Genomic DNA, 26,089 nt, shown 5'->3' with positions numbered 1-26,089 from the left:
GACTTTGTGGCGTTGTCGGACTGTACTTGTACTGGCCTATTTTTCAGAATATTCTGAACCAGAGTGAGAGCTTTGTAGATGGCTCGAAGTTTCAGGATGTTGATTGGCAACACTGCCTCGACTGGGGACCATCGGCCCTGTAAGGAGTGCTGGCCGGTTACTGCGCCCCACCCTCAGAGGCTTGCGTCCGTGGTGAGGAGAGCCCAGTCCGGGATCCAAAAGGGATGACCCTTGTTCAAATGGGAAGTCTGTAGCCACCAGGATAGGGACAGGCAAACCTCTGGGGGGAGGCCCATCGTCTGAGATTTGAGCAGATGGGGTAGCCCGCTCCACATGGAGAGTATCAGGTGTTGTAGGGGCCTGGAGTGAAACTGGGCAAACTCCACCATGTTGAAGGTGGACACCATTGATCCCAATGCCTGCATTACAGAGTGAATTGACACTCGGCAATTGTGTAGCAGTCTGCGTACTTTGAGCTGGATTGCTGAAATCTTGTCCGCTGTTAGGAAGAGTCTCTGAACTCGAGAGTCCAGGAGGGCTCCCAAATGTACCATACCATCCTTTGAGAGGGAGTTAGGGAAGATTTTTTTCCAGTTGATCAGTCAACCGTGCATTTGAAGAAAGGCAAATTGCAGATGGCGGTGAAGAGTCTCTGGAGAGCTGACCAACAGCAAGAGATCATCCAAGCATGGGAGAAGTCTGATCCCTTGACGACGAAGAGAGGCTGCCGTAACTGCCATGATTTTGGTAAAGACCCAGGGGGATGCATTGAAAGGCCGAACGGCAGAGCCCAAAATTGGTAATGTTGCTGTAGTATAGCAAACCGGAGATATTGTTGATAAGGCGCTATAGGTACATGTTTTAACCAGTCGTGTTACATCATGAGCATCCACTGCTGAGGGAACTTCCCATTTAGTACAATGAGTAGCTGGAAGAGGGTAAAAGAAACTAAACCATTTTAGAATTTCAAACCTTTTACCGGGTATATTCCAAGCTTCACTCATGTGACCAGATAGCTGGTCAGAGTGATGAAATTCTGGTAAAACTACTTTTTGTCGCTTAAAAAGTGCGTGCTTTTTCTTAGGAGCGGATTCATCCTCTTCTATTTGTAAAATAGCTTTTACAGCTCTCACAAAAGCAGGTATATTTTAGAAGGTAGCTCCTCTTCGCCAGAGACGGAGTCAGAGTGTGAGAGGTCTGCGTTTTCTGCCTCCCCAGATGATATATGAGAGTCAGATAACTGTGTGGACTGGGAAGACAACACAGCACGTTCAATAGGCTTAGTAGGTAAAAGCTTTTCTATTTGCAGCATTTGCTGAAAAACCATAGAGGTATTAGCCAAACTCTGTAGTAAGGTAGACAGTACGTCTACCCATGGGGGAGGCAAAGGCTTTGCAGGGTGTACCTACTGTGGCCATCCCACAGGGGGAGCTACCACGGGGACTGTTATGTGATCCGCATGTTTTGCCAGCATCTGTGAAAAGGCGGATCCTGAGGGAGAAACACCGGGGTTGAGGTGCCTGGAGCTGTGTAACAATTAGTACAGAGACCATCCTGAATGATGTCCTCTGGGGCTAAGCCCGCTGAGCAGGACTTACAAGACACCAAAGTAGGAGCAGCAGCATCAGGTTGCTTGTTACTCTTTCCTCTGCCAGCCATAGCCACAAGAATAATAAAATACAGTGCAGTGAACACCCTGCAGTATATGTAATATGGCACAGTGCAGTGTGTTACCGCACTATATAGTATGTGATAGCCCTCACAATTATAAAGGAGATGTGAGGTACCTTAGTATGTTCAGGATATAGTAGGATAAAAACAAAGGTATAAGATTATAAGATGACAGTATGGAAAGTAGAGATTAGCACTAGCACAAGTAACATACAAACGCAGAAATCGTTACATGTCTGCAATGGGCACTAAAATCAACTACATAGACTGCAGTGGCTGGTAGGATATAGCACTGTATGACATTGGCCGAGGGAGAGGTATACAGGAAGACTGGAGCCAGCGTTCCCGGAGACTTGCTTGCATAAAATGGCTGCCGTGCATCTCTGAGGGGGCAGAGGGAGAGGGAGGAACAGACCAGGGAACACCAGGACCGCAGTGGAACGGCATCCTAGGCTGGGGGAGGGGCTGCAGTGAGAGTGCCTTCTCCCCTTGCTGACGTTAACCACCGGGTCCCCTGGCCTCTACATATGCCCTGCGCCAGTGTCCACATCAGCACCTCTGGTCTGTCTACTAATACTGGAGGTAAGACTGCGTACGGGATTCCGCCTTACCTGTACCCTGAATTCCAGACTGCAGTCTGGGGTCCGGGGAGCCTGCTAGCTAGACCCCGTCGGAGCCCCGCCAGGAGTACCTAGCACAGGCTTGGTGTCATGGAGCCGCGGAGGGGTGATGGGGTGGCAGCACAGACGTCCCGAGGACAGTCTGGTGCTGCGCGCCCGTTATAGTGGAAGTAGAAAATAAAAGATATCATAAGATAAAAGCCTGGGCTGCTTAATGCAGCCCTCTGTTATAATGGTGGTCCAGCTCCTGCCGGACACCAACGAAACTGAGGTGCCCACAGGCTGTGGGCGGGGTATAGGGGGAAGGACTGGAGCTTCCTGCGTTTGAAAAGCATTGCTGTTGGTGTCCGGTCCTCCAGGTCCCACCTCCACCTCAATGTCTGCCTGTGGAACCCTATGGACCCTGAAAAAGAAACAGGACTTACTGCATTTTTTTTTTACCTTCGGCCAATTCAATTAAAACCTGTTTTATCCGCCCAAAAAATTACCTGTTTTCTGGTGAATACACATAGGATCCGTGATAAGTTCACTGACCTATGTGTTTTCAACACATGCTATCCGATAACAGGGTTGATATAATTTAAAGCAGTATTCTCAAACCCAGTCCTCGGATAAGTGCATGTTCTCCATATCACTTTGCTGGAGCACAGGGGTATTCATTACTGAATGACACATTTTAAAAGATTCACACGTGATGTTAATTATCTCACTCATGATTCTGTGAGGAGACCCAGAAAACATGCACTGTTAGTGAGTTCCAAGGACTGGATAGGAGAAGCACTGCTTTAGAGCAACCCAGGGGTAGATGTATTATGTGTCGATATTGGCGCTGATACCGCTTCTCCCACATGTATTATTGAGGGGTTTGACAGTAAATAACAGGGCGATATGCGCCCCTGTCATTATCGACGCTGCTATCTATAAAATAGCAGTGCCGATAAGCGGGACTATGTATGAACAGTCAGTGGAACTGACCATTCCGACATGTGCGGCTATCGATATCGACAGCTGTAGATGTCGCTGCCCTACTACCACAGCTAGGACAGCAACCTCCCTGCTGCGATGGCTGCCGGCTCCGGGGGCTGCACGCGGGATCTCGCAATGCTTGCAAGATCCCGCGCATGCCCAGTGAAGCCGGCCGGGAGTGACACACAGCACTAGGCAGGGATCGCCGGATGGGGGAGTTTTCACTCCCCCACTCCGGCAGATAAGATGTTAATACATCTCATCGTTTGTGCTTCCTGCTTCGCATTGGTAATGAGGCGAAGCATGAATAAATTTACCCCCAGTCACTTTCAGAAAACGGTACATAAAGTGTACACAAAAAATAGACAAAAGTGGAAACTTAAAACTAACACAAAGTATACACGATTTAATAATCTAAAAAAATATTAACAGCCTACTGCAGCTTGTCACTTGCAAGGAAACTTGGCCATTGGCGTTTTTACATTTTATATTATATTATTACCATTCAATAATGCAATCACACAAACTGATGGTACCCAGTGAATATGCAGCTAGGGACAATGACTAGGCCTGAAAAGTTATAAAGTATGGAGAATAGTGTAATTTCTAAAGAGTTCACAAAACACCCTGCAAATAGGAGACCATTGTGCGGAAATATTTAGGTTTTATAACAGTCCAACCAGACTACAGCACTCTATTGTTACCTCAAGAAGTCCAACAGCAATGGAAAGGGCGGCGCCTGATGATCTCAGGGGCCTCTTGCCCTGCGGGACGGGCCATGGATCTCGTTGAAGCTCTCCTAAAAGGTCGGTAAGGTTCATATCAATGTTCTGCACTGGCTGCAAAAATCTGTTAGGATAAAAAAAAGAGGTCAAAGAATAATGAGCATGACGGAAGTTCACTCCGATGCTCAGGAGTAGCCTAAATAACACTACAAAGGTAAGCAAACAGGACAGAATATATGAATAGTATAATAAGAATGCTACTACTACAGATGAAGGATGGTAGATTTAATGGAAATGCAGGAAAAATTTTGTAAATTTGTATATTAACCTCTCAACTGAGGTGGTAGAAAGTCCACAGAAAGTCCTATTTAGAAGAGAAATAATAATCTCACAGAAACTGAATTTTGTTTCTCCCCCACCCACACAAAATTTATAAGTACCTTATCTGGTATGCTGTTTGGAGGAATGTTTTCTGATTTAATCCACCAGAGGGCGCCTCCAGTTTATCTTTATTCATTATCATATTGATTATAAACGGAGAGCAACGGGACTTTCAGCTGGACGCCACCCTTTTATCTCTGAGTAATGCTTATGGACTTCCTTATTTTTGGTCAATACATGCTTTGCAACAGTGCCAAGTGATTTATATATCATGCGTCAGGGATTTTATACACCCAGATAGACACTCTTACTCGTGCATATGATGCAGCCTAGATTGTAAGCTTGCGATCAGGGCCCTCTTACCCTTATGTATGTCTGTCTGTCTTTTACAACCCAGTATAATGTTAATGTTGATTCAAATTGTAAAGCGCGACGAAATTTGCTGCGCTATATAAGAAACTTGTTAATAAATAAATAAATAAATAATAAATATCACACTTTCAATAAACACCATCTAATATGCTTATAAAACAGATATCAACACAATAGGTATAAAGTGGATACTGGTGCTTCATTTAACAGAGATACTTAAAATTTGTTGTAGCAAATGATCTCAATATCAGATATAAGTGTTGATGATTTTTCTTCCGTATACTCTCCGTACACATAAAAAGGAAACAACGACTGATTGTGTAGTATGTCCAATACGCTGATAACACCTATAGGGTTCGATCCAAATAGCCGCGATGATCTGTTGATAGTGTCTCCACCCATCACAACGTGTAAGAGAACGCACCTCACTTACATAACCATATGTTCTAAAGTGTCCATAAAGGTATCTTTAAGTTCTATCACCAACATATACAGTATATGCATACACCATGGATATATTATTGTACCCCACTCACAATGTGAGCGTCAGATATCCGTATATAAAAGTATCATTATGTTCCAACTTCTTTAATTCTCATAGGTCATAATGTGTAAAAGACCCACAGCCGTTTCACCACGAGGAATACGCAGCTGAAGCTCTCATAAAGGTTTCTTTATAGAGTATCACCATTCCTCGTCTCTTTTTTTATATAGCATAGTACTCAAGAAAAAGATTGCGTTGGTGGAGTAGAGGCTGGACTACGTTACAGGAGCAACCTAGATCTGAGCAAGCAACACACCTGTGAGTGCAACAGTCCAGGCTTACCATTCTAGCACCAGGTTAATATTGCTTGCCCTTTATATGCTCTCTGGAATTTTTTTATTGATGTACAATTTATTTATTGATGTACAGTCTTTTAGTGATTTCTGTATCTTATTAAATATATTGTTTTACCGACACCCACTGATTGGGAATTATTTTACCCGTTTATACATATACTTGGGAGTACTATGCTATACAAAAAAAGAGATGAGGAATGGTGATACTCTATAAAGAAACCTTTATGAGATCTTTAGCTGCGTATTCCTTGTGAGTAAGGGTATGCGCTATAAATATTCCCTGTTGTAAAACGGCTGTAGGTCTTTTACACATTATGACCTATAAAAAGAAGTTGGAACATAAAGATACCTTTATATACGGGTATCTGACGCTCACATTGTGAGAGGGGTACGATAATATATCCATGATGTATGCATATATACGTTGGTGATAGAACTTAAAGATGCCTTTATGGACACTTTAGAACATATGGTTATGTAAGTGAGGTGCGTTCTCTTACACGTTGTGATGGGTGGAGACACTATCAACACTGTTCCATCTAATTAAGCACAAAGGGTGTAATCAGTGTATTGGACATACTACACCATCAGTCTTCTTGTTTCCTTTTTAGGTGTACGGAGAATATATACGGAAGAAAATGAAGAAAAATCATCGTCTACAAAGACACTTATATATGATATTGAGATCATTACAACAAAAATGAAGTATCGCTATTAAATGAAATGCCAGTATCCACTTTCTACATATTGTGTTGATTTTATACACCCGTCAACCACTTTTCCACTATCTAAAAGAGGTAACTTATAAACGGTTAAAAATACATAAATACAAAGTATATCTGCATAAAAGAGTCCGGACACCTCGTCCAGCAGATATGAGAATTACCACTTCCAGGCAGTGCAGACGAGAGCCACGCTGGGCCCAGGTGACAGGGGCATGGCCTCATTGAGGGAGGCGTGGTCACGCCCCCTTAGAAAAAAATAAATATTATTTCAGCGGCGCTGCGCACTGTGGAGGGGGGTGCTGTGTGCCCCTCAGCCCAGCGCGCAGCCAATGGGGGCTCGATCAGCATGATCACTCCCCCCATAGGCATAGGAGACTGCTCTGGCTGCTGCTTTAGCAGCCACGAGCAGTCTCCCAGTGCAGCCCAGCACACAGCAGCGTGAGCTGGGCTGCTGTGACTTAAGAGGGAGGGGGAGCGGTACCGGTCCCGGGCCCCCGCCTAGCCCCTGCAGCAAGACCGGGCCCGGGTGATTTGTACCCGCTCCCCCCTCCTCTCGGCGCCCCTGCTTCCAGGATTACTGTAACTGGAGTACAAATCTGCTAACTGCTTCTCAATGTGCTGTACACTGCTTTAGTCACCAGAATACTACACATACCTATTTGAAGGAGGAGGTTGCTGAACTTGTGGCCCACGTCCTGTCTGAGCAGCCGGAGCTTTTGTAAGTGACAACATTTCCTAAAATGGAACATTGAACTATTTACAACCCAGGTATACAAGGTAAAAGTAACAGTCTCACAACAGATCAGCACAATTGAAACTAAGCATCTGGAACTGTATTTTTAAGTTTTAAATTGAAAGTGTATTAAGACTGGATTAACTGTGTGCTTGAGGTGTGTTACAGTAGAGCCCTTTGTAGCACCACAGTGGTGCATACACAAGTTATTTATTTGATTAGGAGTGATTATTACTCTACCCGCACATGCTGAGATGTTGCAGCTGACATAGGTAAAGTGGCCCAAACTAGGCCTGAAACAACTGCCATGTCCTATAACTATCTGAGAAATGAATGAACAGGAAGGTAAACGTGGCCAGAAAATAACCTGCAGGTGACCGCTATAGGCCTGTGAGTGTGGTTCTCTCAAACAAAATAATAGGCCCCAATCATGACCAGAAGTTGTCCAGACATTTGGCCTGAGAGGCTGAAATGACAAATTTCATTCAATTTTGGCATCTATGTGTGTGGCCAAAATGAAGACGATCGTATCATTAGTGCCGAGCAGCCAGATGGCTCAACGTATGGTTAGCTTTACATGTTCAATACCCTAGATCAAATCTGCTCCGAGTCATGGAAATGCAATGTGACAAAGGCTAAAGGTAAATATGATGAAAACCCCCAGTTTTAAGGAACAGTTTCTGACTTCTGTAACTCACCTGTAGTTGTTTTGCTGTCAGATCTTTGGTTCCACGGAAAACGTAGCTCTTAGAAATGCCCTCACAGCCCAGTTCATGTACATGCACCATCCGCCCAAAGGTGATGAGCCCCACCAATGCTGTTGGAGGCAGGAGGCTGAGAGACATTTGCATTGACTCCTTCAGAGCTTGAAGGTCTTCATCCTCCATGCAAGTGTCCACAACATACAGAAAGATAAGCGGCATCTGAGGACCTCGCTGTGGGCATAAGGCAAAATGACATATGTAAAAGAACATCAGCTCCTCCAAATGTTTTAACCCATAGTAAGCAAGTATTCGTTTCCATAGATTCTGTTAGATGCTTTAAGATGAAAACAGTAAATGTTGAATGAATGCAAGATATTGCCAGCAGTCGTGCACAGAAGCAAGCATGATCACAGATTACAGCACATTGGGGTAGATGTATGATAGCGGCACTTACCGTGCCACTATAACGCTTCCCGCTTCGCCTCTTTACCGAGGCGCAGCAGGAAGCACTACCGATGAGAACATCTCATCGGCCGGAGAGGGGGAGCGTTAACTCCCCCCTCCGGCGCTACCCTCTAGAGACAGCAGCGCATCAGCCTAGTGCTGATGCGCTGTGTCTCTGTCCTGGCCGGCTCCACTGAGCATGCGCGGGATCTCGCAAGTATCGCGAGATCCCCGCGTGCAGCCCTGGAGCCGACAGCAGCCCCAGCAGGGACAGCGCTGTCTCTGCTGTGGGGATAGGCTAGCGCCAGGCTGGAGCTGTCGATAACAACAGCTGCAGCCGGCCGAACGGTCATGCGGTATGACCGTTTGTACATGGCCCTGCTGCTCGGTGCTGCTATCTTGTAGATAGCAGCGCCAATAATGACAGGGGTCGCATAGCGTCCCTATCATTTACCGCCCAGACCCCCGATCATACATCGGGGAGAAGCGGTATCAGCGCACATAACGTGCGCTGATACCGCTTCTAGGCTTCGTACATCTCCCCCATTGTGTGGAACGGTCTATGAATTGTACACATTGTTGCATTTGTGCATGGGGCACTTTCAAGCGAGATATCTATTTTGTGGTTTTGGACAGGAAAAAAAATATGAGATATGGTAAGAACTTACCCTTGTTATCTCTATTTCTACGAAGTCCATAGGGTTCCACAGGATACCTTGGGGTATAGGTGTGACGTCAGTCGCAGGGCACCAAAGAGTTAAGCTTTCAGCCTCCCAGGATGCACTAGGTCCCCCTCCTATACCCCGCCCCCGGGCCAAGGCACCTCAGTTAGTTACCAAGCCATAGGCCGGAGGAGGAGAAGGAAGAGAGAGAACAAAGATCTGGACACATACAAGAATCACATTCTCACCAGAGGGAGACGGAAAACCGGTGACCAGAGCAAAGCCCATCTGCAGCACAGGTGCGACAGGGCGGGAGTCCTGTGGAACCCTATGGACTTCGTAGAAATAGAGATAACAAGGGTAAGTTCTTACCATATCTCATATTTTCTACTTCAGGGTCCATAGGGTATCCACAGGATACCTTGGGGATGTCCCAAAGCAGTATCCTTTAAGGGTGGGGACGCTCCTGTGCAGAAAGGAGAATCCGCCGCCCGAAGGAAGCATCCTGAGAGGCGAAGGTGTCAAACCTGTAATACCTCACGAAGGTATGGACAGAAGACCACGTAGCAGCCTTGCAGATCTGAACTGCCGAGGCACCACGTCGAGCTGCCCACGAAGGACCCACAGACCTAGTGGAATGAGCCTTCAGAGAAGGAGGGACCGGTAGGCCTTCATGAAGATAAGCTTCAGAAATAGCCATACGGATCCAGGCTGCCAAAGTTTGCTTTGAAGCAGGCCAACCCTTTTTACAGAAGCCATAGAGGACAACAAAGCGTCCGACTTCCTAAACAAAGAAGTGCGGTCAACATATGTCCTTAAGGCCCGCACAACATCCAAAGAGGCCTCACCCACGGAAAGACCCGGTGAGTTAAAGGCCGGAACAACTATTTCCTCGTTAACATGAAACTGGGAAACAACTTTGGGAAGAAACTTGGGCCGAGTGCGGAGCACTGCCCTGTTCCCATGAAAAACCAAGAAAGGGGGTCTACAAGAAAGAGCCCCTAACTCAGAAACACGTCTGGCTGAAGCAACGGCCAGAAGGAAAACAGTCTTAGCTGTTAGCCATTTAATATCCACTGAGCCCAGTGGTTCAAACGGCGGTCCTTGGAGAGCCCTCAGGACCACAGCCAAATCCCAAGGCGCCACAGGTGGAACAAAGGGCGGCTGAATACGGAGAACACCTTGCATAAAGGTGCGCACATCCGGGATTGTAGCAATCCTACGGTGAAACCAGACAGATAGGGCCGAAACCTGTACCTTCAAAGAAGCAAGGCGAAGCCCATGATCTAGTCCCGCTTGCAGGAAGGCGAGAATCCGAGACAGACGAAACTCCCGCGGTGCATAACCTCTCGGTCGACACCACTGGAAGAACATATGCCACACGCGATGGTATATCCTCGCGGAAGACGGTTTCCGAGCTCGTAACATGGTACGCACCACAGAGCTGGAAAACCCCCAGGACCTCAGCATGGCCGTCTCAACAGCCACGCCGCCAAAGACAGCCGAGTCAGGTCCGGGTGAAGACAAGGACCCTGAGACAGAAGGTCCGGTCGTAGCGGCAACCGCAGAGGACTGTCCACGGACAGACCCTGAAGGTCTGAGAACCAGTGCCGTCTGGGCCACGCGGGAGCTATCAACAGGAGCGTCCCTCCTTCCTGTTTGAATTTCCGGATTACCCGTGGAAGAAGGGAGACCGGAGGGAACAGGTATGCGAACCTGAACGTCCACCGGACGGACAGAGCATCCACCAGAGACGCCCCTTCGTCTCTTGTGCGAGACCCGTACACCGGCAACTTGTTGTTGTGCCGGGACGCCATGAGGTCGATTTCTGGAAGACCCCACCTGTCCACCAGTAGTTGAAAAACGTCCGGGTGCAGGGACCATTCCCCTGGATGAACGTCCTGGCGACTTAGAAAGTCCGCCTCCCAATTTAGCACTCCCGGGATGAAGACCGCTGATATGGCCGGAAGATTGCGCTCCGCCCAAACCAGGATCCGAGAGACCTCTACGAGAGCCGCCCGACTGCGAGTTCCTCCTTGCCTGTTTATGTAGGCCACGGTGGTAGCATTGTCCGACTGGACCTGCACCGGGTGACCCTGGAGAAACCGCTGTGCCTGCAGGAGAGCATTGAAGACCGCACGGAGTTCCAAGATATTTATTGGAAGCTCCGCTTCTGTCGGTGTCCACCTGCCCTGGAACAAGTGTGGACCCGAAACTGCTCCCCAGCCCCGAAGACTGGCGTCCGTTGTCAACAGGACCCAATTTGGAACCCAGAACGGACGTCCCTTGTTGAGGTGGGTCGTCTTTAACCACCACGCAAGGGACAGGCGAACCTCCGGGGTGAGCACAATCGTCTGGAACTTCAGAGACTGAGGCAGCCCGTTCCACTTGGACAGGATCAGGTGCTGCAGAGGTCTGGAGTGAAACTGGGCGTATTCCACCATGTCGAACACCGACACCATGGAGCCCAGTAACCTCATCGCCGAGTGTAAGGACACCCGGCGGCTGTGCAGACAACTGCGCACCCTTGACTGTAAAGCAGAGATCTTGTCCTCCGTCACGAAGATCCTTTGCTGTCCCGAGTCCAATAAGGCTCCAAGATGCAGAATCCTCCGAGACGGGATTAGAGTGGACTTCTGCCAGTTGATTAGCCAGCCGTGCCATTGCAGCAGTGCAATGGTCAGGTCCAAGTGGTGTAACAGGAGCTCTGGAGATCCTGCCACCAATAACAGGTCGTCCAAGTACGGCAACATGCGGACTCCTTGCAGCCGCAGAGAAGCCGCCATGACCGCCATAGCGTCCTGTAAGTTCAATGACACCATGTAGTCCCCAGGTTCCAGCGCCAGAATGATGGACCGTAGGGTCTCCATCCGAAACTTCGGGACCCGCAAAGACTTGTTGAGTGCTTTGAGGTTGAGAATCGGACGATATGACCCATTGGGTTTCTGTACCAAAAATAGATTTGAATAGAAACCCTGGCCCCTCTGGGAGAATGGAACAGGCACTATAACTCCAGCCTGGAGCATAGTGTGCAATACCTTCCGCAGCTCCGTAGCCTTGTTCCGGTCTGATGGTAGACCCGTGGTGAAGAATCGAGCCGGGGGTCTGTGCCGGAAGGAGAGGGCGTACCCGTGAGAGACCACCTCCAGAACCCAAGTGTCTGTCGTAGTGAACGACCAACACCGGGAGAACTGCAGCAGGCGGCCTCCCACCCTGGGATCCCCCAAGGGGAGACCCGGACCGTCAGGCCGCAGGCTTGTCATCTGGCTTGGGGGCCGGACGTCTGGTACTCCATGCCTGTTTCCGGGGCTTGACCGATTTCTTAGGGCCAGCCTGTCGAGGAAACGACTGTGGTTTGGGCCTGCCCTGGGCCCTAGATGACCGAAAGGACGATGGTCCAGAACCAGAAGGAGCAGCGGCCGACGGGAGACAAGCAGATTTGGCTGCCGCCAGCGTGGCCACAATCTTATCCAGATCCGGACCGAAGAGAACTTCTCCGGTAAACGGCAACGCTTCCAGACCTTTCTTGGATCTGCGTCCGCCTTCCAGGATCGCAGCCACAAGGTGCGACGAGCAGCTACCGCTGCTGAAGAAATTCTAGACACCAGAGTACTAATGTCTAGAGCCGCCTCGTTGATGTAGGTGGCCGAATCACGGAGATTGCCAATCAACTCCGCCTGTTCGGCCGGACAGTCGGATTCAAAAGAAGCCTCTAATGAATCCGCCCAGCGCTCCATCGCTCTGGCAACCCAGCAAATGGCCATAGCCGGCCGTGCTGCCCCCCCTGCAAGGGAATAAGCGGACTTCAGGCAGATTTCTACCTTGCGGTCCGTAGCATCCTTAAGGGAGGACATGGATGGCATCGGCAATGTGGCACTACGGACAAGACGGGTCACGTGAGAATCCACCTGTGGAGGGGATTCACACTTAGCAAAATAATTATCCGCGAACGGATAAGCCACCGCCAGGCGTCTCTGCGGCTGGTATCTTTTGCCAGGTTGTTTCCACGCCTCCTCTAAATGGTCCACCAACTGACCCGAAAGAGGAAAGACTGTGGCATCGCCCTTCACATCTTTGAAAAAGGCATACTTAGATTTAGCCGCTGGGGGAACTTCGTCCTCAATCACCAAGGCTGTGCGGACCGCCCGAATAAGTCCAGGAATATATACTTTGGACTTAGCATCAGCGTCCTTAGTATGGAAAGGTTCCTGATCGTAAGGATCCAGAATCTCCCCATCATCAGACGTCCCTTCGTCATCCTCATAAGGAGCGGACAGAGACGCCACCGGCCTTTTATGAGGCCGCATCACAGACTCCCCTTGCAACACATCCGACAAGTGCTGTACAGAACTCGTCAGGGAGTTAACCCACGCTGGCTCCTGAGAACCCGGGAGCGGGGAAATAGGGAGACTGTGGGGTACCACCAATTGTCGTGGGAACCCCTGCATGGGTGACGACACCACAGACTGCTGGGACAAACCCATCGGAGTAAACGCGGGCTGCGGAGCTAACTGGCCCACTAAAGCTGTTAACGCCTGAGCGAAACAAGCCCAGGGCGGCTCCTGTACCGGTGCTGTAACCGTAATAGGCCGCGCCATGGACAAACACTGCCGGCAAAGGCCCTCCGCGCTACCCTCCCCCTCCGCTAACGGTACTTTGCACGTGGTACACTGTAGCCGGAGGGGAAAATCACTTTCAGACATGATGGCACCACGTATGTGACCTCTCTCACCAATTAAGTATTAAATAGGCGAGAGACCACCCTGCAGCACCGCACCGCAAGGGCTTTAGCAGAAAGAACAGGGACAGTAATAAAGCTGACAGTTTAGAGAAGAAAAGTTACAGGCAGCGCTAGCACAGTCACATACAATGCAGAGAAATAACAATTCCTGCACTAACAGCGCTGATCACTCAACTACACAGACACAGGGCCTGGTAGGACACAGCGCTGCATACACAGACCTGAGCCACAGCGGAGGAGAGGTATGCGGGGGGACCCAGACCACGATGCTTCCTTCCAGACTTCCAGCAGCGTTCACCATGCGTTGCAGAGAAGATGGCCGCCGAGGAGCAGAGAGAAGCTGGCCTGGGGGAGGAGCGCTGACACAGGACCAGTCAGCACAGTGCAGAGAGGGCTGTGTGCAGCGGGGGAGGCGCCGGCTGTGAGACAGGGAAGGCGCGCTCCCCTGGCATGCATTTAACCCCTGGGACGCCGCAGCGCTACCGCTCTGCTGCGGTCCGCTGTCCCAGGGGGTAGTGGAAGCGCAGGTTGGTCGCCTGGCTCCACGCTGCAGCCAGTCCCCAGGGAGCCCCCTGCCTGGGGACTTAGGACCATGTGATCAGCGGGGACCCACCGCGGAACCCCGCTGCTTACCTCTGTCCCCCTTGAATCCGGCCATGGTCCGGAACATCTGGGGTCACCGCTAGCTGTGACCCCAGACGCCCACCAGCATCCCCGGATCAGTACCGGCGTTCTGGTACCGGCGGGGTGTAGGGAAGACAGCATGGACGTCAGGACTGACTGTCCATGCTGTTCATCCAGATGTGCAGCCACAGCTGCATGAAGAAAAAGCTTCAGGGGCTCTTCTAGCCCCCACTCCAACAGGTGCACCCGACTCCGGCCGGGCACCAAACTAAACTGAGGTGCCTTGGCCCGGGGGCGGGGTATAGGAGGGGGACCTAGTGCATCCTGGGAGGCTGAAAGCTTAACTCTTTGGTGCCCTGCGACTGACGTCACACCTATACCCCAAGGTATCCTGTGGATACCCTATGGACCCTGAAGTAGAAATATTTCCCCATAAGACTTCACTTAAGTCTGGCGATTAGAGTGTGGACATGAGACCCAGGGTAGAGAGGGACCTGCTGCTGAGAGTTTAAAATTTAGGAGAGAGTAATGCTGAAACAATACAGGGCCTAAGGGACAGGATGGCAGGTGGTAGTGTGCTGGGGGAACGGTATTATGCGAGGAAAGCAGGGTTGGCTGGTTTAAGGCACCCTGGTTTTAACCAAATGTTGTAGAGTAATAGAGAAGTGTCCATTCTACTTATCTGTGAGTAATCATTGGTCACTTTAAAAAGAGGGCAGTCTCAGGACCTGATTCAGCAATGCACACTAGTGCACTGCTGAACGTAGATTCCGAATGTTTGGGAATCGTCGCAGGCACCAGATCCGTTCAGCACATGTGCAGGACCAGTCTGTGAGTCCGCTTGCAAACTGGCAGCAGACTGTCAGTGAGGCGGTGTCGCCACCGTTGGGGGAGGGGGAAGGAGGCCAGGATCTCTTGGCCCCTTCCTCTAAACTGCGGCGGACGACTGTGGGACCCTATGGGTCACCGCAGCCGGCCGATGGTACGCAGATTAACGAACAATGCAGCTCGGTTAAATAATGCACAGGGGGCGTGATGCCTCCTGTGCATTACCATATCTGCAAAGGATCGCAATTGCAAAGGGGCCTGAGTGTAGCTTTGCAATTATGATCCTTACAGAAAGGCCATCAGAGCGCAGAGGGCGTAAATCCCATCGTAGGGTATCAATGAGGAAGTGAAACAAGTGGATTAAGGGTTTGTACACAAGTCTCCAAAGCACTTTGGAAGAGATAGGGGAAGAGATAGGGTTTTTTGAGGATAGGAAAGATGAACAGATTTTTGAATAAGGAAGAGAACGCGCCCAAGGAGAAGGAAAGGTTGAAAAGTTAGGCAAGCAGTGGGGGTGAAGGAACAAAGAAGTTGGGAGGGAAAAGAGTCAAAGGGATGGGTTGAGGGAGAAAAGGAAGAGAGAGTAGGGGGAAGGCTGTTACAAAAATACAGAAATTCAAATATCTCAAAAATCTTTAATCACAACCAAACAAAAAAAAATGTACAAACAAAACAGTATTCTTCCTTCTATTTACAGTCAGGTCCATAAATATTGGGACATTGACAGAATTTTCAGATTTTGGCCTCTATTCACCACCACAATGGCTTTAAAATTAATAAAACAAGATGTGCTTTAACTGCAGACTTTCAGATTTAATTTGAGGGTAATTACATCCAAATCGGGTGAATGGTGTAGGAATTACAACGGTTTCAATATGTGCCTCCCACTTTTTAAGGGGCCAAAAGTAATGGGACTATCAACTCAAAAGCTATTTCATGGACAGGTGTGGGTTATTCCCTCGTTATTTCATTATCAATTAAGCAGGTAAAAGGTCTGGAGTTGATTCTAGGTGTGACATTTGCATTTGGAATCAGTTGATGTTGACTCTCAATATGAGATCCAAAGAGCTGTCACTATCAGTGAAGCAAGCCATCATTAGGCTGAAAAATCAAAACAAACCCATCAGAGAGATAGCAAAAACATTAGGTGTGGCCAAATCAACTGTTTGGAACATTCTTAAAAAGAAAGAACACACCGGAGAGCTCAGCAACACCAAAAGACCCGGAAGACCACGGAAAGCAACTGTGGTGGATGACAGAGGAATAATTTCCCTGGTGAAGAAAAATCCCTTCACAACAGTTGGCCAAATCAAGAACACTCTCCAGGAGGTAGATGTATATGTGTCAAAGTCAACAATCAAGAGAAGACTTCACAAGAGTGAATATAGAGGGTTTACCACAAGATGCAAACCATTGGTGAGCCACAAAAACAGGAAGACCAGATTAGAGTTTGCCAAACAACATCTAAAACAGCCATTACAGTTCTGGAACAACATCCTATGGACAGATTAGACAAAGATCAACTTGTACCAGAGTGATGGGAAGAGAAGAGTACAGAGAAGGAAAGGAACTGCTCATGATCCAAAACATACCACCTCATCAGTGAAGCATGGTGGTGGTAGTGTCATGGCATGGGTATTTCTGGCTGCCAATGGAACTGGTTCCCTTGTATTTATTGATGATGTGACTGCTGACAAAAGCAGCAGAATGAATTCTGAAGTGTTTCGGGCAATATTATATGCTTATATTCAGTCAAATGCTTCAGAACTCATTGGACGGTACTTCACAGTGCAGATGGACAATCACCCGAAGCATACTGCAAAAGCAACCAAAGAGTTTGTTAAGGCTAAAAAGTGGAATGTTATGCAATGGCCAAGTCAATCCCCTGACCTGAATCCGTTTGAGCATGCATTTCACTTGATGAAGACAAAACTGAAGGGAAAATGCCCCAAGAACAAGCAGGAACTGAAGACATTTGCAGTAGAGGCCTGGCAGAGCATCACCAGGGATGAAACCCAGCGTCTGGTGATGTCTATGCGTTCCAGACTTCAGGCTGTAATTGCCTGCAAAGGATTTGCAACAAAGTAATAAAAAGTGAATGTTAGATTTAGGATTGTTTAGTTTGTCCCATTACTTTTGGCCCCTTAAAAAGTGGGAGGCACATATAGAAACCGTTGTAATTCCTACACCGTTCACCTGATTTGGATGTAATTACCCTCAAATTAAATCTGAAAGTCTGCAGTTAAATCACATCTTGTTTGTTTCATTTCAAATCCATTGTGGTGGTGAATAGAGGCCAAAATATGAAAATTCTGTCAATGTTCCAATATTTATGGACCTGACTGTATATTGGGTGTAAGTTACATCCAATAATTATTATTAACAATGAAAAACATGTTTTTCGGAACAAATATAATCGTTACAATCTGCCTCCGACAGAGTTGGGGCAAATTGTTACTGATAAAAACAGGATTTTGGTACTTACCGATAAATCCCTTTCTCCGATTCCATAGGGGACACTCGAGGCTTCAAGACAGTGGGGGTATAGACAGTGCTAAGTGGGAGCTGGCACTTTAAATTTTAAGACGCGGGACTAGCTCCTCCCCCTCTATACACCCCTACAAGCCCAGTCTTAGAAAACTTTGCCCTAGGGGAGCTGAGAAAAAACAAACGGAAGAGGAGGAGGCGTAGCAAGTACACAGAACATATAAAAAGATTGAAATAACAGTAAAACCAGAGAAATCAAACAGTTCTCTTTAACAGTCATAACATAACATAACATGACCACAACCCCGGCAGGAAGGAACAGCGCAGGGTGAGCCTCCAGTGTCCCCTATGGAATCGGAGAAAGGGATTTATCGGTAAGTACCAAAATCCTGTTTTCTCCTTCATCCACAAGGGGACACTGGAGGCTTCAAGACAGTGGGCACGTCCCAGAGCTCCCATTACAGGCGGGAAAGCGCTGAGAACCCTGCAAAACAGACCGGCCATACTGCGCTGCAGAGGCCGCAAACATGTCAAATCTATGAAAAAGAATAAAAGTATGCCGGCCAGACCAAGTAGCCGCCCGGCAGAGTAACTCCAAGGAAAACCCCGCTGCAGCTGCCCACGAGGAACCCACTGGGCGAGAGGAATGCGCTGTAATAAAAGACGGAGGCTCCCTAGATGATGACATATATGCCTGTCTGAAAGTCAGACAAATCCAGCGGGCCAGCAAATGTTTGGAGGCTGGCTAGTCAGGACAAACAGCATCATACAAAACAAACAGAATAAAACAGCATCATACAAAACAAATAGAATGTCTGTTCTATGTATGGCTGCCGTCCTCTCCACATAGATACGAAGAGCCCCAATAACATCCAAAGATCTTGAGGAAAGTGAATCCTGTGGAAGAACCGGTACCACAATAGGTTGGTTGATGTAGAAAACCGAAACCACCTTTGGAAGAAAATCCATTTCATACGGAGTTCCGCTCAGTCCTCATGAAATACCAAGTACGGAGGACGACAGGATAGAGCTCTCAGTTCTGACACCCTCCTGGCTTAGGCCAGTGTGAGAAGAAGTGTTACCTTCCACAAAAGGTATTTTAACTCCACAGACTCCAAAGGTTCGAACAGAGATGATTGTAATGGCAAATTATATAGTATGTACACATATAAGAACACAAAAATAGGATACACTTTTGTTGAGTGCATGGTTAGATATGGTAATGCTGAGTTTGTATTGGCAATAATGACCGAAGATGGGTGTTAAGAAGAATATTGTGTTCTTTATTATATTCTTTGTAATGGAGTCACAATGCTCCAGTATCATGCGCACATACGGAACCTCAAGGTGATTTGGGCTGCGAGTGGCTAAAATAAAGTTCCGAGTTTGAGTGGAATGAAAAAAGAAGATTGGGGGATGAAAAAATTAATTGAAAACAAATGAACTGGGTGAAGTTTATAAGGCTTAGTCAATGTTTTGTGGTGATAGGCGAGGTGTGTGGGTCATGTCTGGTGGGGCGGCGTCCATATCCCCCAGGTGCACTAAACTCACCATCAAGCGTCCTTTGTGTCCACCTCCTGGGGGACTCCGGTTGACGGATCGACGACTGTGTTCCTGAAGTCCTGTGTCCCTCTTTGATGCAGCGCACCGTCCGTGCGCTGCTGGGAAGAACGCTCCACCCTGCCTGGATGCGAGACTTCTGGGTCCCGCGATCTCCGGGCTCAGCGTGCTGGGCAGTGGCTCAACTCAGAAGGGGAACTGAGGAGACTTCTGGAGATGGAGTGTGGCGTGTATTGTTACAAATGTCCAACGCGTTTCAGCCTCCTAAGAGGCCTTTGTCAGATAATTGTAAGAAAGAAAGGACAAGATCCAAGTGCCATGGAGACCTAAGAGGAACAAAGGGTGGTTGTATCCCTATCACACCTTGCAGATAAATGTGCACCTCAGGCCAGCTTCTTCTGGCAGAAAACCATCAGAGATGAAATTTGAACTTTCAGAGGACCCAAATGCAGGCCGGCTGAGAAACCTGTTTACAGAAAAAAAACAAAAAAACAGAAAGCAAGCCATGTTGAATTCTGTAGGAGGAGACCCTCTCCAATCACACCATGAAACATAAGCCTTTCAAATATGGTGGTAATGTTTTGAAGTAACTTTCTGCCAGGCTCAAAGCATAGTAGGGATTACCCTGGATGGGATCCCTTTACCTTTTAAGATGGTCCTTTCAACAGCTACGCCTACAACGTAGGCGCCTTAAGTCTGGATAGACTAAAGGACACTGTAATAAGAGATCTTCTCTCAGAGGAAGGAGCAACGGATCAACAATCAGCAGATGTTGAAGGTTGGAATACCAAGCTCTACGAGACCAATTTGGAGTCCACCAATAAAACCATGGACTGCTCCCTCTTGATGCTTTGTAGAATCCAAGTAAGAAGAGGAAACAGAGTGAACAGATGGAGAAAATTGCAACTACCACGGCGTTGACAGTGCGTGCACTGCCACTACCTCTGGATCTCTCAACTGAGAGCAGTAGAGAGGCAGTTGATGGTTTCAGTCTGGATGCCATGAGGTAGACCTGCAGAAGACCCCACCGTTAGACAAGCTGTGAAAAAACGGAGGATGTAGTGAACATTCTCCTGTATGCACATCCTGCCGGCTGAGGTATTCTGCCTCCCAATTATCGACGCCTGGAATGTAGATTGCAGAACATGTCATTGCAAACTTTTCTGCCCAAATTAGAATCCCGCTTACTTCTTTCATAGCAGCCCAACTTCTGGTGCCGCCTTTCTGTTTATGCATGCCACTGTCGTGGCACTGTCCGACTGGACCCTGACAACTCAGCCCCGCGACAGGTGAACTGCTGACTGAATAGTGTAGAACACTGTCCTTAATTCCAATATGGTTATCGGCAGACTCACTTCCTGTGATGTCCAGCGGCCTTGGAAGTGATGTTCCTGAATCACAGCCCCCCAGCCTCTCGCAATCGCGCCAGAGGTGAGAAGAGTCCAATCCCACAATCCAAATCTTTTTCCCTCCATTAGGTGTACCAAGTTCAACCACCAGAGAAGGGATATGCGAGTTCTGGAAATTAACCTTACATGTTGTTGAAGGAAAAGATGGGACTCTGTCCATTGTGTGGGGAGGTGAAAACTTTCTGGAGTGAAAATGTCCGTAAGGAATGGCCTCGAATGCCGCAACCATCTACCCCAGGAGTCGAATGCAAACGTGTACCGGTACCTGACGATGTCGAAGGACCGTCCTCACCATCTCCTGAATGGAAGTTGCCTTTTTTCTAAGGGAGGAACACCCGCTGACCTAATATGTCCATGAGCATTTTCAGAAACTGTAGCCTCTGCGTCAAGTGCAGATGAGACCTGGGAAAGTTCATGATCCACCCATGACGAATGAGAAGGCTGTGAGACACTGATGTTCTGTAGTAATTTGTCCCTGGAATGGGCCTTCAGCAGGAGATCGTCCAGGTAAGGGATAATAGTGATCCCTTGTTTCCGAAGGAAACTCATTATCACAGCGATGACCTTTGTGAATACCCTGGGGGCTGATAATAAGCCTGAAGGGTAAGCCCTGAACCTGGAAATGTGAGTTCCGAACTGCGATTCTTAGAAACGCCTGTGAGACGGCCAGATAGGGATGCTTAAGTAGGCGTCCCTGATATTTAGAGATACCATGAATACGCCTTCTTTTAGGTCCACCATCACCGACTGAAGGGACTTCATCTCTAACTTGGAAATCCTTAGGTAGGGATTGAGATCCTTCAAGTTCAGACTAGATCTGACCAAGCCGACTGACTTTGGAACCACGAAGAGACTAGAGTGAAAAACCCTTTCCGATCTGATTTTTGGGAATGTGGACCACCACTCTCGTGGATAGAAGCTTGTCTATTGCTTCTTGAAATAAGACACTCCTGTCGTTGGAAACTGGTAAACCTGTGGTAAAAAACAGAGGTGGAGGTCATACTTCCCAAAGATGCGCTCCCACTCTGGAGACTCCCAGGTGAGATGGAAGCAGTCATGCACTAAGCTTGGTAGTGGAAGTAACCTCATGTTGAACAGATGTTATTGCGGCTCCGCCACGTCCTCTGGAACCACTGGAAGTCGATGGTCTGCCTCTGAAGCCACCATCTGAACGCCCCAGAGCACGAGAGGACAGAAACAAGGGTCCCTAGTAAGATCATCTAGGGGGAGGAGCCGTAGACGGAAGATAAGTGGATTAACCCCCAGTATCTTGAGAAATCCATTTATCTAGGTGCACTGCAAGTAATACACTTTCCGTGAATGGAAGTGCTTCCACAGCTTTCTTTGATTCTGAATCTGCCTGCCATTGCTTAAGCCACAGCGCTCTAGGAGCGAAAATTGCCTCCTGGAGGCGATATAGTAAACGTCTTTGGACGCTTCTTCAAAGTAAGACACAGCTTCACCTATATGCTTAGCTAACTGTATAAGCTCCTCCACTGGCAGCTTATCTCTCATCAAGTCATCGAAAAGCCTTGCCCAAAGCTCAATTGCTTTGGTGGTCTAGCAGATTACAATAGCAGGACACAGTATCACACCTGCAGCTGTATAAATGGACTTGAGAGTATTTTTCAATCTCCTGTCTGATGTGTCTTTCAAAGACGTGGCCTCTTCTGCTATCTGTAGGAAAGAATAAAAAGATAATAACCGCCGGGACATCTGAAAATATTTAATCAAGTTGTTCCCAAGCTGACATCAGGAAAGAATCCAGCTCTTCTGAAACTGGAAATGCAATAGCTTGTCTTTGTTTCTTTAGAAAGACTGTCGAGCAGGACTCGTGTCCTCCTTTCATCTGCAATACCTGACGGATTGCAGAAAATAAAGGCTCTATCCCATCTGACACTGCTTAGTGGTACGGGAAAGAGCCATGGTGGATGTAGCTAAGGACCTCCCTTATGCTGTTAGAGCCGCTGCCTGGAAGCCCCTCTATCTTTGCGAGAAGCCTCCAGCTCAGCAGAGTCTGGGACACAATGGATGTAATCTGACATCCCTGAAGCTTGTTGTTCAGGATTGCAATCTTTACAGGGAGAACACACAAACTCCACACACCCAGGGCTGCAGTTGGAACTGAACCCACGACCCCAGCGCTGCGAGGCAGCAATGCCAACCACCACACCGTCCATGTCACACAATAGGGATTAGATGACTGTTCCTTGTGCAAACTTTTTCTGCATGATTGCATGAAATAACCTTTGAGACACCTTTTAGAGCCTCATGATACATACAGACCCCACACAAAGAACAGTAAAGTGTAGCGAAAAAGGTCAAAAGAAGAAACTGGGATAAAGAGAGGCAGTAGAGAGCCACACTTGCCCTAATAGCGCTCCTAGCAGTGCCAGAAAACGCTAGGCATAGAAGGAAGTAACCACTGATACTAAAATAGTAACAAACTTCTGTAATGGCCGCCAGCAGACTTCGATAGAAAGCTGGGTCCGCTGGGAGGAAGGAGCAGGACTCCGCCCCCTCGTTATGGCGCTTAATTTTAACTATAAACGCGCTTTCTGTATAGAGCTGTGTGCTCAACATGTTGAACCATAGCTAGACATATTGTAATGTCTGCCGCTTGGCTGCCCCTTTAGTCGGAGCAGCCTGCTGCTGAATGCATCGCCCTTATAGATCTTAACTGGGCTACCCCGCTAGTCGGGGAGCTAGGGAATACTCACGGAGCTGCTGTGCTGCAGACGGCGACATGACTGATGGGGGCCGGTATGCGCGCTGCAAGCAGTGGCATGTGGAACCCCCCTTTTATGGAGACGGTGGTCTCAGTAGTCAGGGACCCCAGGAGAACTGCGTGCAGTTGCAAGCGGGTCCCCCCGGCAGCTCCATCGTTGCAGCCAGGCAGTGCAGCTGCTGCCTGTTTGTCCTCATATGAATTTTCTTTACTTGAGCGCAGTAGCGCTCTAACTATTTAAAAACCCTGAGGAGGAGTGTGAAAACAACCAGCTCCTCTCGGGCACAAACTAAGATTGGGCTTGCAGAGGGGTATAAAGCTAGGAGCTAGTCACACTTCTTAAAATTTAAAGTGCCAGCTCCCACTTAGCACCGTCTATACCCCCACTGTCTTGAAGCCTCCAGTGGATGAAGGAGAAATAATCTATACAAAATCTTAACATAAAAGGCGTTCATTAGAAAACTTTGTATGTTTATCACAAAATCACATTTGCCATATATTTGGTCTGATGACAATGACAGACATCACTCATTGTCTTCACTGCTAGTTTCTGATTCGCAATTAGTGCAAGTAAATGCTACTGCATCACCTCTTATGCAAGCAAAATGAGCCCAACCTTCACATGCAACACACTGGACACACTCCTGGCCAGGTTTCGACAGACTCTTAGCACACATTATACAGAAACACTCGTCTTCAGTACTCCATGATGTTTGGCTACTTTATTTTTTTTAGATTTTGGTGTCATCTTCTTAGTCTTTTTATTTTTGCCTCATTCCAGAGTAAAGATTTCTCAACTTTCTGTAGTTTTCCTCTTTTTAATTTCTTATATTTGCCTCTACTTCTAGCTGGTCTTTAATGTGAGTAACAACTTGCCTCTGATGTTGTGTAACAACTAGCCCCAAGTGACTTCAGAAAATCAAGATGGCCATAGTTAAATTTCCATGCTTCAATTCACGATTATAACAATGATAATAAATACACCAATGGTCTGTGATTCTAACAAAATGAAGGATAAACCCTTACCTTTAACAGTCCAGCCAAGATATAACTTCAAATCTAAGTGAAAATTATTACTTTGCAACAAGAAAAACAAGTTTGTTTTGGTACCTATTGCATAAAACACGTCTGCCTCAGAGCTGTTTCGTTGAACACTGACAAACTTGTTCCCAGTCGCACGAACCACGGCGCGACGTGGTCGTGGTTTTAGAGTCATTGTAACAACTTGCCTCTGTAACAACTAGCCGCGCTTTCCCCTAAGGCTATTACCTCTTAAGGGTCGTACACAATAGACGATAAAAGTGAACAATAACGATATCGTTCAACAATATATCGTTCATATCGTCCAGTGTGCATGCCCTGAACAATCGACGATATGCGCTCCCACGGGACGATAACAATATCCCCCGTCGACTGAACATACACCTCAATCTGGGGATATTGTTAAAGATGCAGCATGGCCCCGCTCAGCCCCCCACCCCGGCGTTGTGGCCGACAACGGCAAGTGTGTATACACTTACCAATGTCGGCACCCACACCGGGTCCGCTGCTGCCGATATCAGCTTATACACACATGTATGAACCATTATTCTGTAATGGGAGAAAGTGGATAAGGGAGTGAAGGAGAAGGTGGATGTAAAGGTGCGATTGAACGATTACAACATCGTAATCATTCAATAATCGCTTATAATCGTGCAGTATAATGTCAAAAACGACCAGCAACGCCTGCTCCCGCTGGTTGTTTTCGACAACAATCATCGCCTGAACATGCTGGTCAATCTGCCGATAACGACAGTGTTGGGCATGTTCGGGGATGAGGGAGGGTGCCTGCACTGAGCAACATATCGTTCAGTGTAGGCACATTATCCCACTGAACCTTAAGTGCTGGATCTGAGGAGTGGAGATTTATTGATGGATAGTGTTTATGTAAAGTAGGCAAAGTAAAGTGCATTGATGGAACAGAGAAAAGGTGAGGGTGGATGGTTGTGGTACGTAGAGAAGCAAGTTGGTACATAAAGTAGGTTTAGTTGGCAAGAGAGAGGGGATACTTTTGTAGAGGAGGAATCATTGAAGCTAGAAATTCTCATTTGGCACTTACTTATTCTTCAGCCAAAGTGGAGTAATGAATTTAGAAATAATGAATACAAATGACAGGGTAGTAACAGAAAGACGGGAAAGGCTTTAAACGAGCCCCAGTGGACAAGACACAGAGACAAGACATTGTTCAGGTAATGGGAAATATACTAAGCTGAAGGAAGAAGGTGCAGACAGTCTAATGAGGTGCTCAATGGCTGTTGGGGGAGATTAAGTTAGACGAACAGTGACAAATGTTGAAATACTGATGTAGCAGGCTACATCACTAAACAATGTGAGGAAGGATCTATGTTACCTGGACCACGTATTCAATGCTGGAAAACTGTGGCAGGAGTTCTGCAGGCTGGTTCATTTCTGAGATGCCGGCATATGTGGGAGGAAACTGAAAGAGAAAATATTTATAGCATGTTGGTGTGGCCAACCCATAAAATATCTAAGAAAGTGAAAAGTATTAGAACAAAATGTTAAAAAATTCAACTAAAATTATAAATATAAAATTACTAACCACTGTGAATTGTAGAAAGTGGTCTCTTTATGCAATTATATTATTTCTAACAATATTTGCAGTCTCATTATAGAGTGTAAGTTGAAATAAGAGTGAGAATCTAGCACTTGTAAAAATAATCAGAAGGTACAATGCATGAGCATCTCCCAATCATCCTGGAAGTACTATACACAGAAAACGGAGTTGCAGATGCACTATGCGATCATTACTGTTCACATTTAAATGTATTTTGTAATTAAATATAATTTCAGAAGTAGTTAGTATATCAGT

General features: G+C 47.4%; 1 protein-coding gene across 3 annotated transcripts in view; it reads right to left on the bottom strand.

Annotated features, from left to right (window-relative positions):
• The window catches only part of LOC148442951 (protein transport protein Sec23A), a 141,211-nt gene that overhangs the window by 88,906 nt on the left and 26,216 nt on the right, over positions 1-26,089 (bottom strand). For all 3 annotated transcript variants that reach the window (XM_088463468.1, XM_088463469.1, XM_088463470.1), the window contains exons 4-7: positions 25,610-25,696; positions 7,732-7,968; positions 6,956-7,035; positions 3,962-4,106 (exon numbers count right to left, since the gene is read on the bottom strand). In XM_088463468.1, coding sequence (XP_088319594.1) covers positions 3,962-4,106; positions 6,956-7,035; positions 7,732-7,968; positions 25,610-25,696 — 549 coding nt within the window. The remainder of the gene's footprint in view (positions 1-3,961; positions 4,107-6,955; positions 7,036-7,731; positions 7,969-25,609; positions 25,697-26,089) is intronic.

This window comes from Taudactylus pleione, unplaced genomic scaffold (genome assembly GCF_031769625.1).
Source record: "Taudactylus pleione unplaced genomic scaffold, aTauple2 ptg001381l, whole genome shotgun sequence".
In the NCBI taxonomy this organism is placed as follows: Eukaryota; Metazoa; Chordata; class Amphibia; order Anura; family Myobatrachidae; genus Taudactylus; species Taudactylus pleione.
Note: the sequence above shows the minus strand (reverse complement) of the source record. Positions and strands in the feature narration are given on the sequence as shown.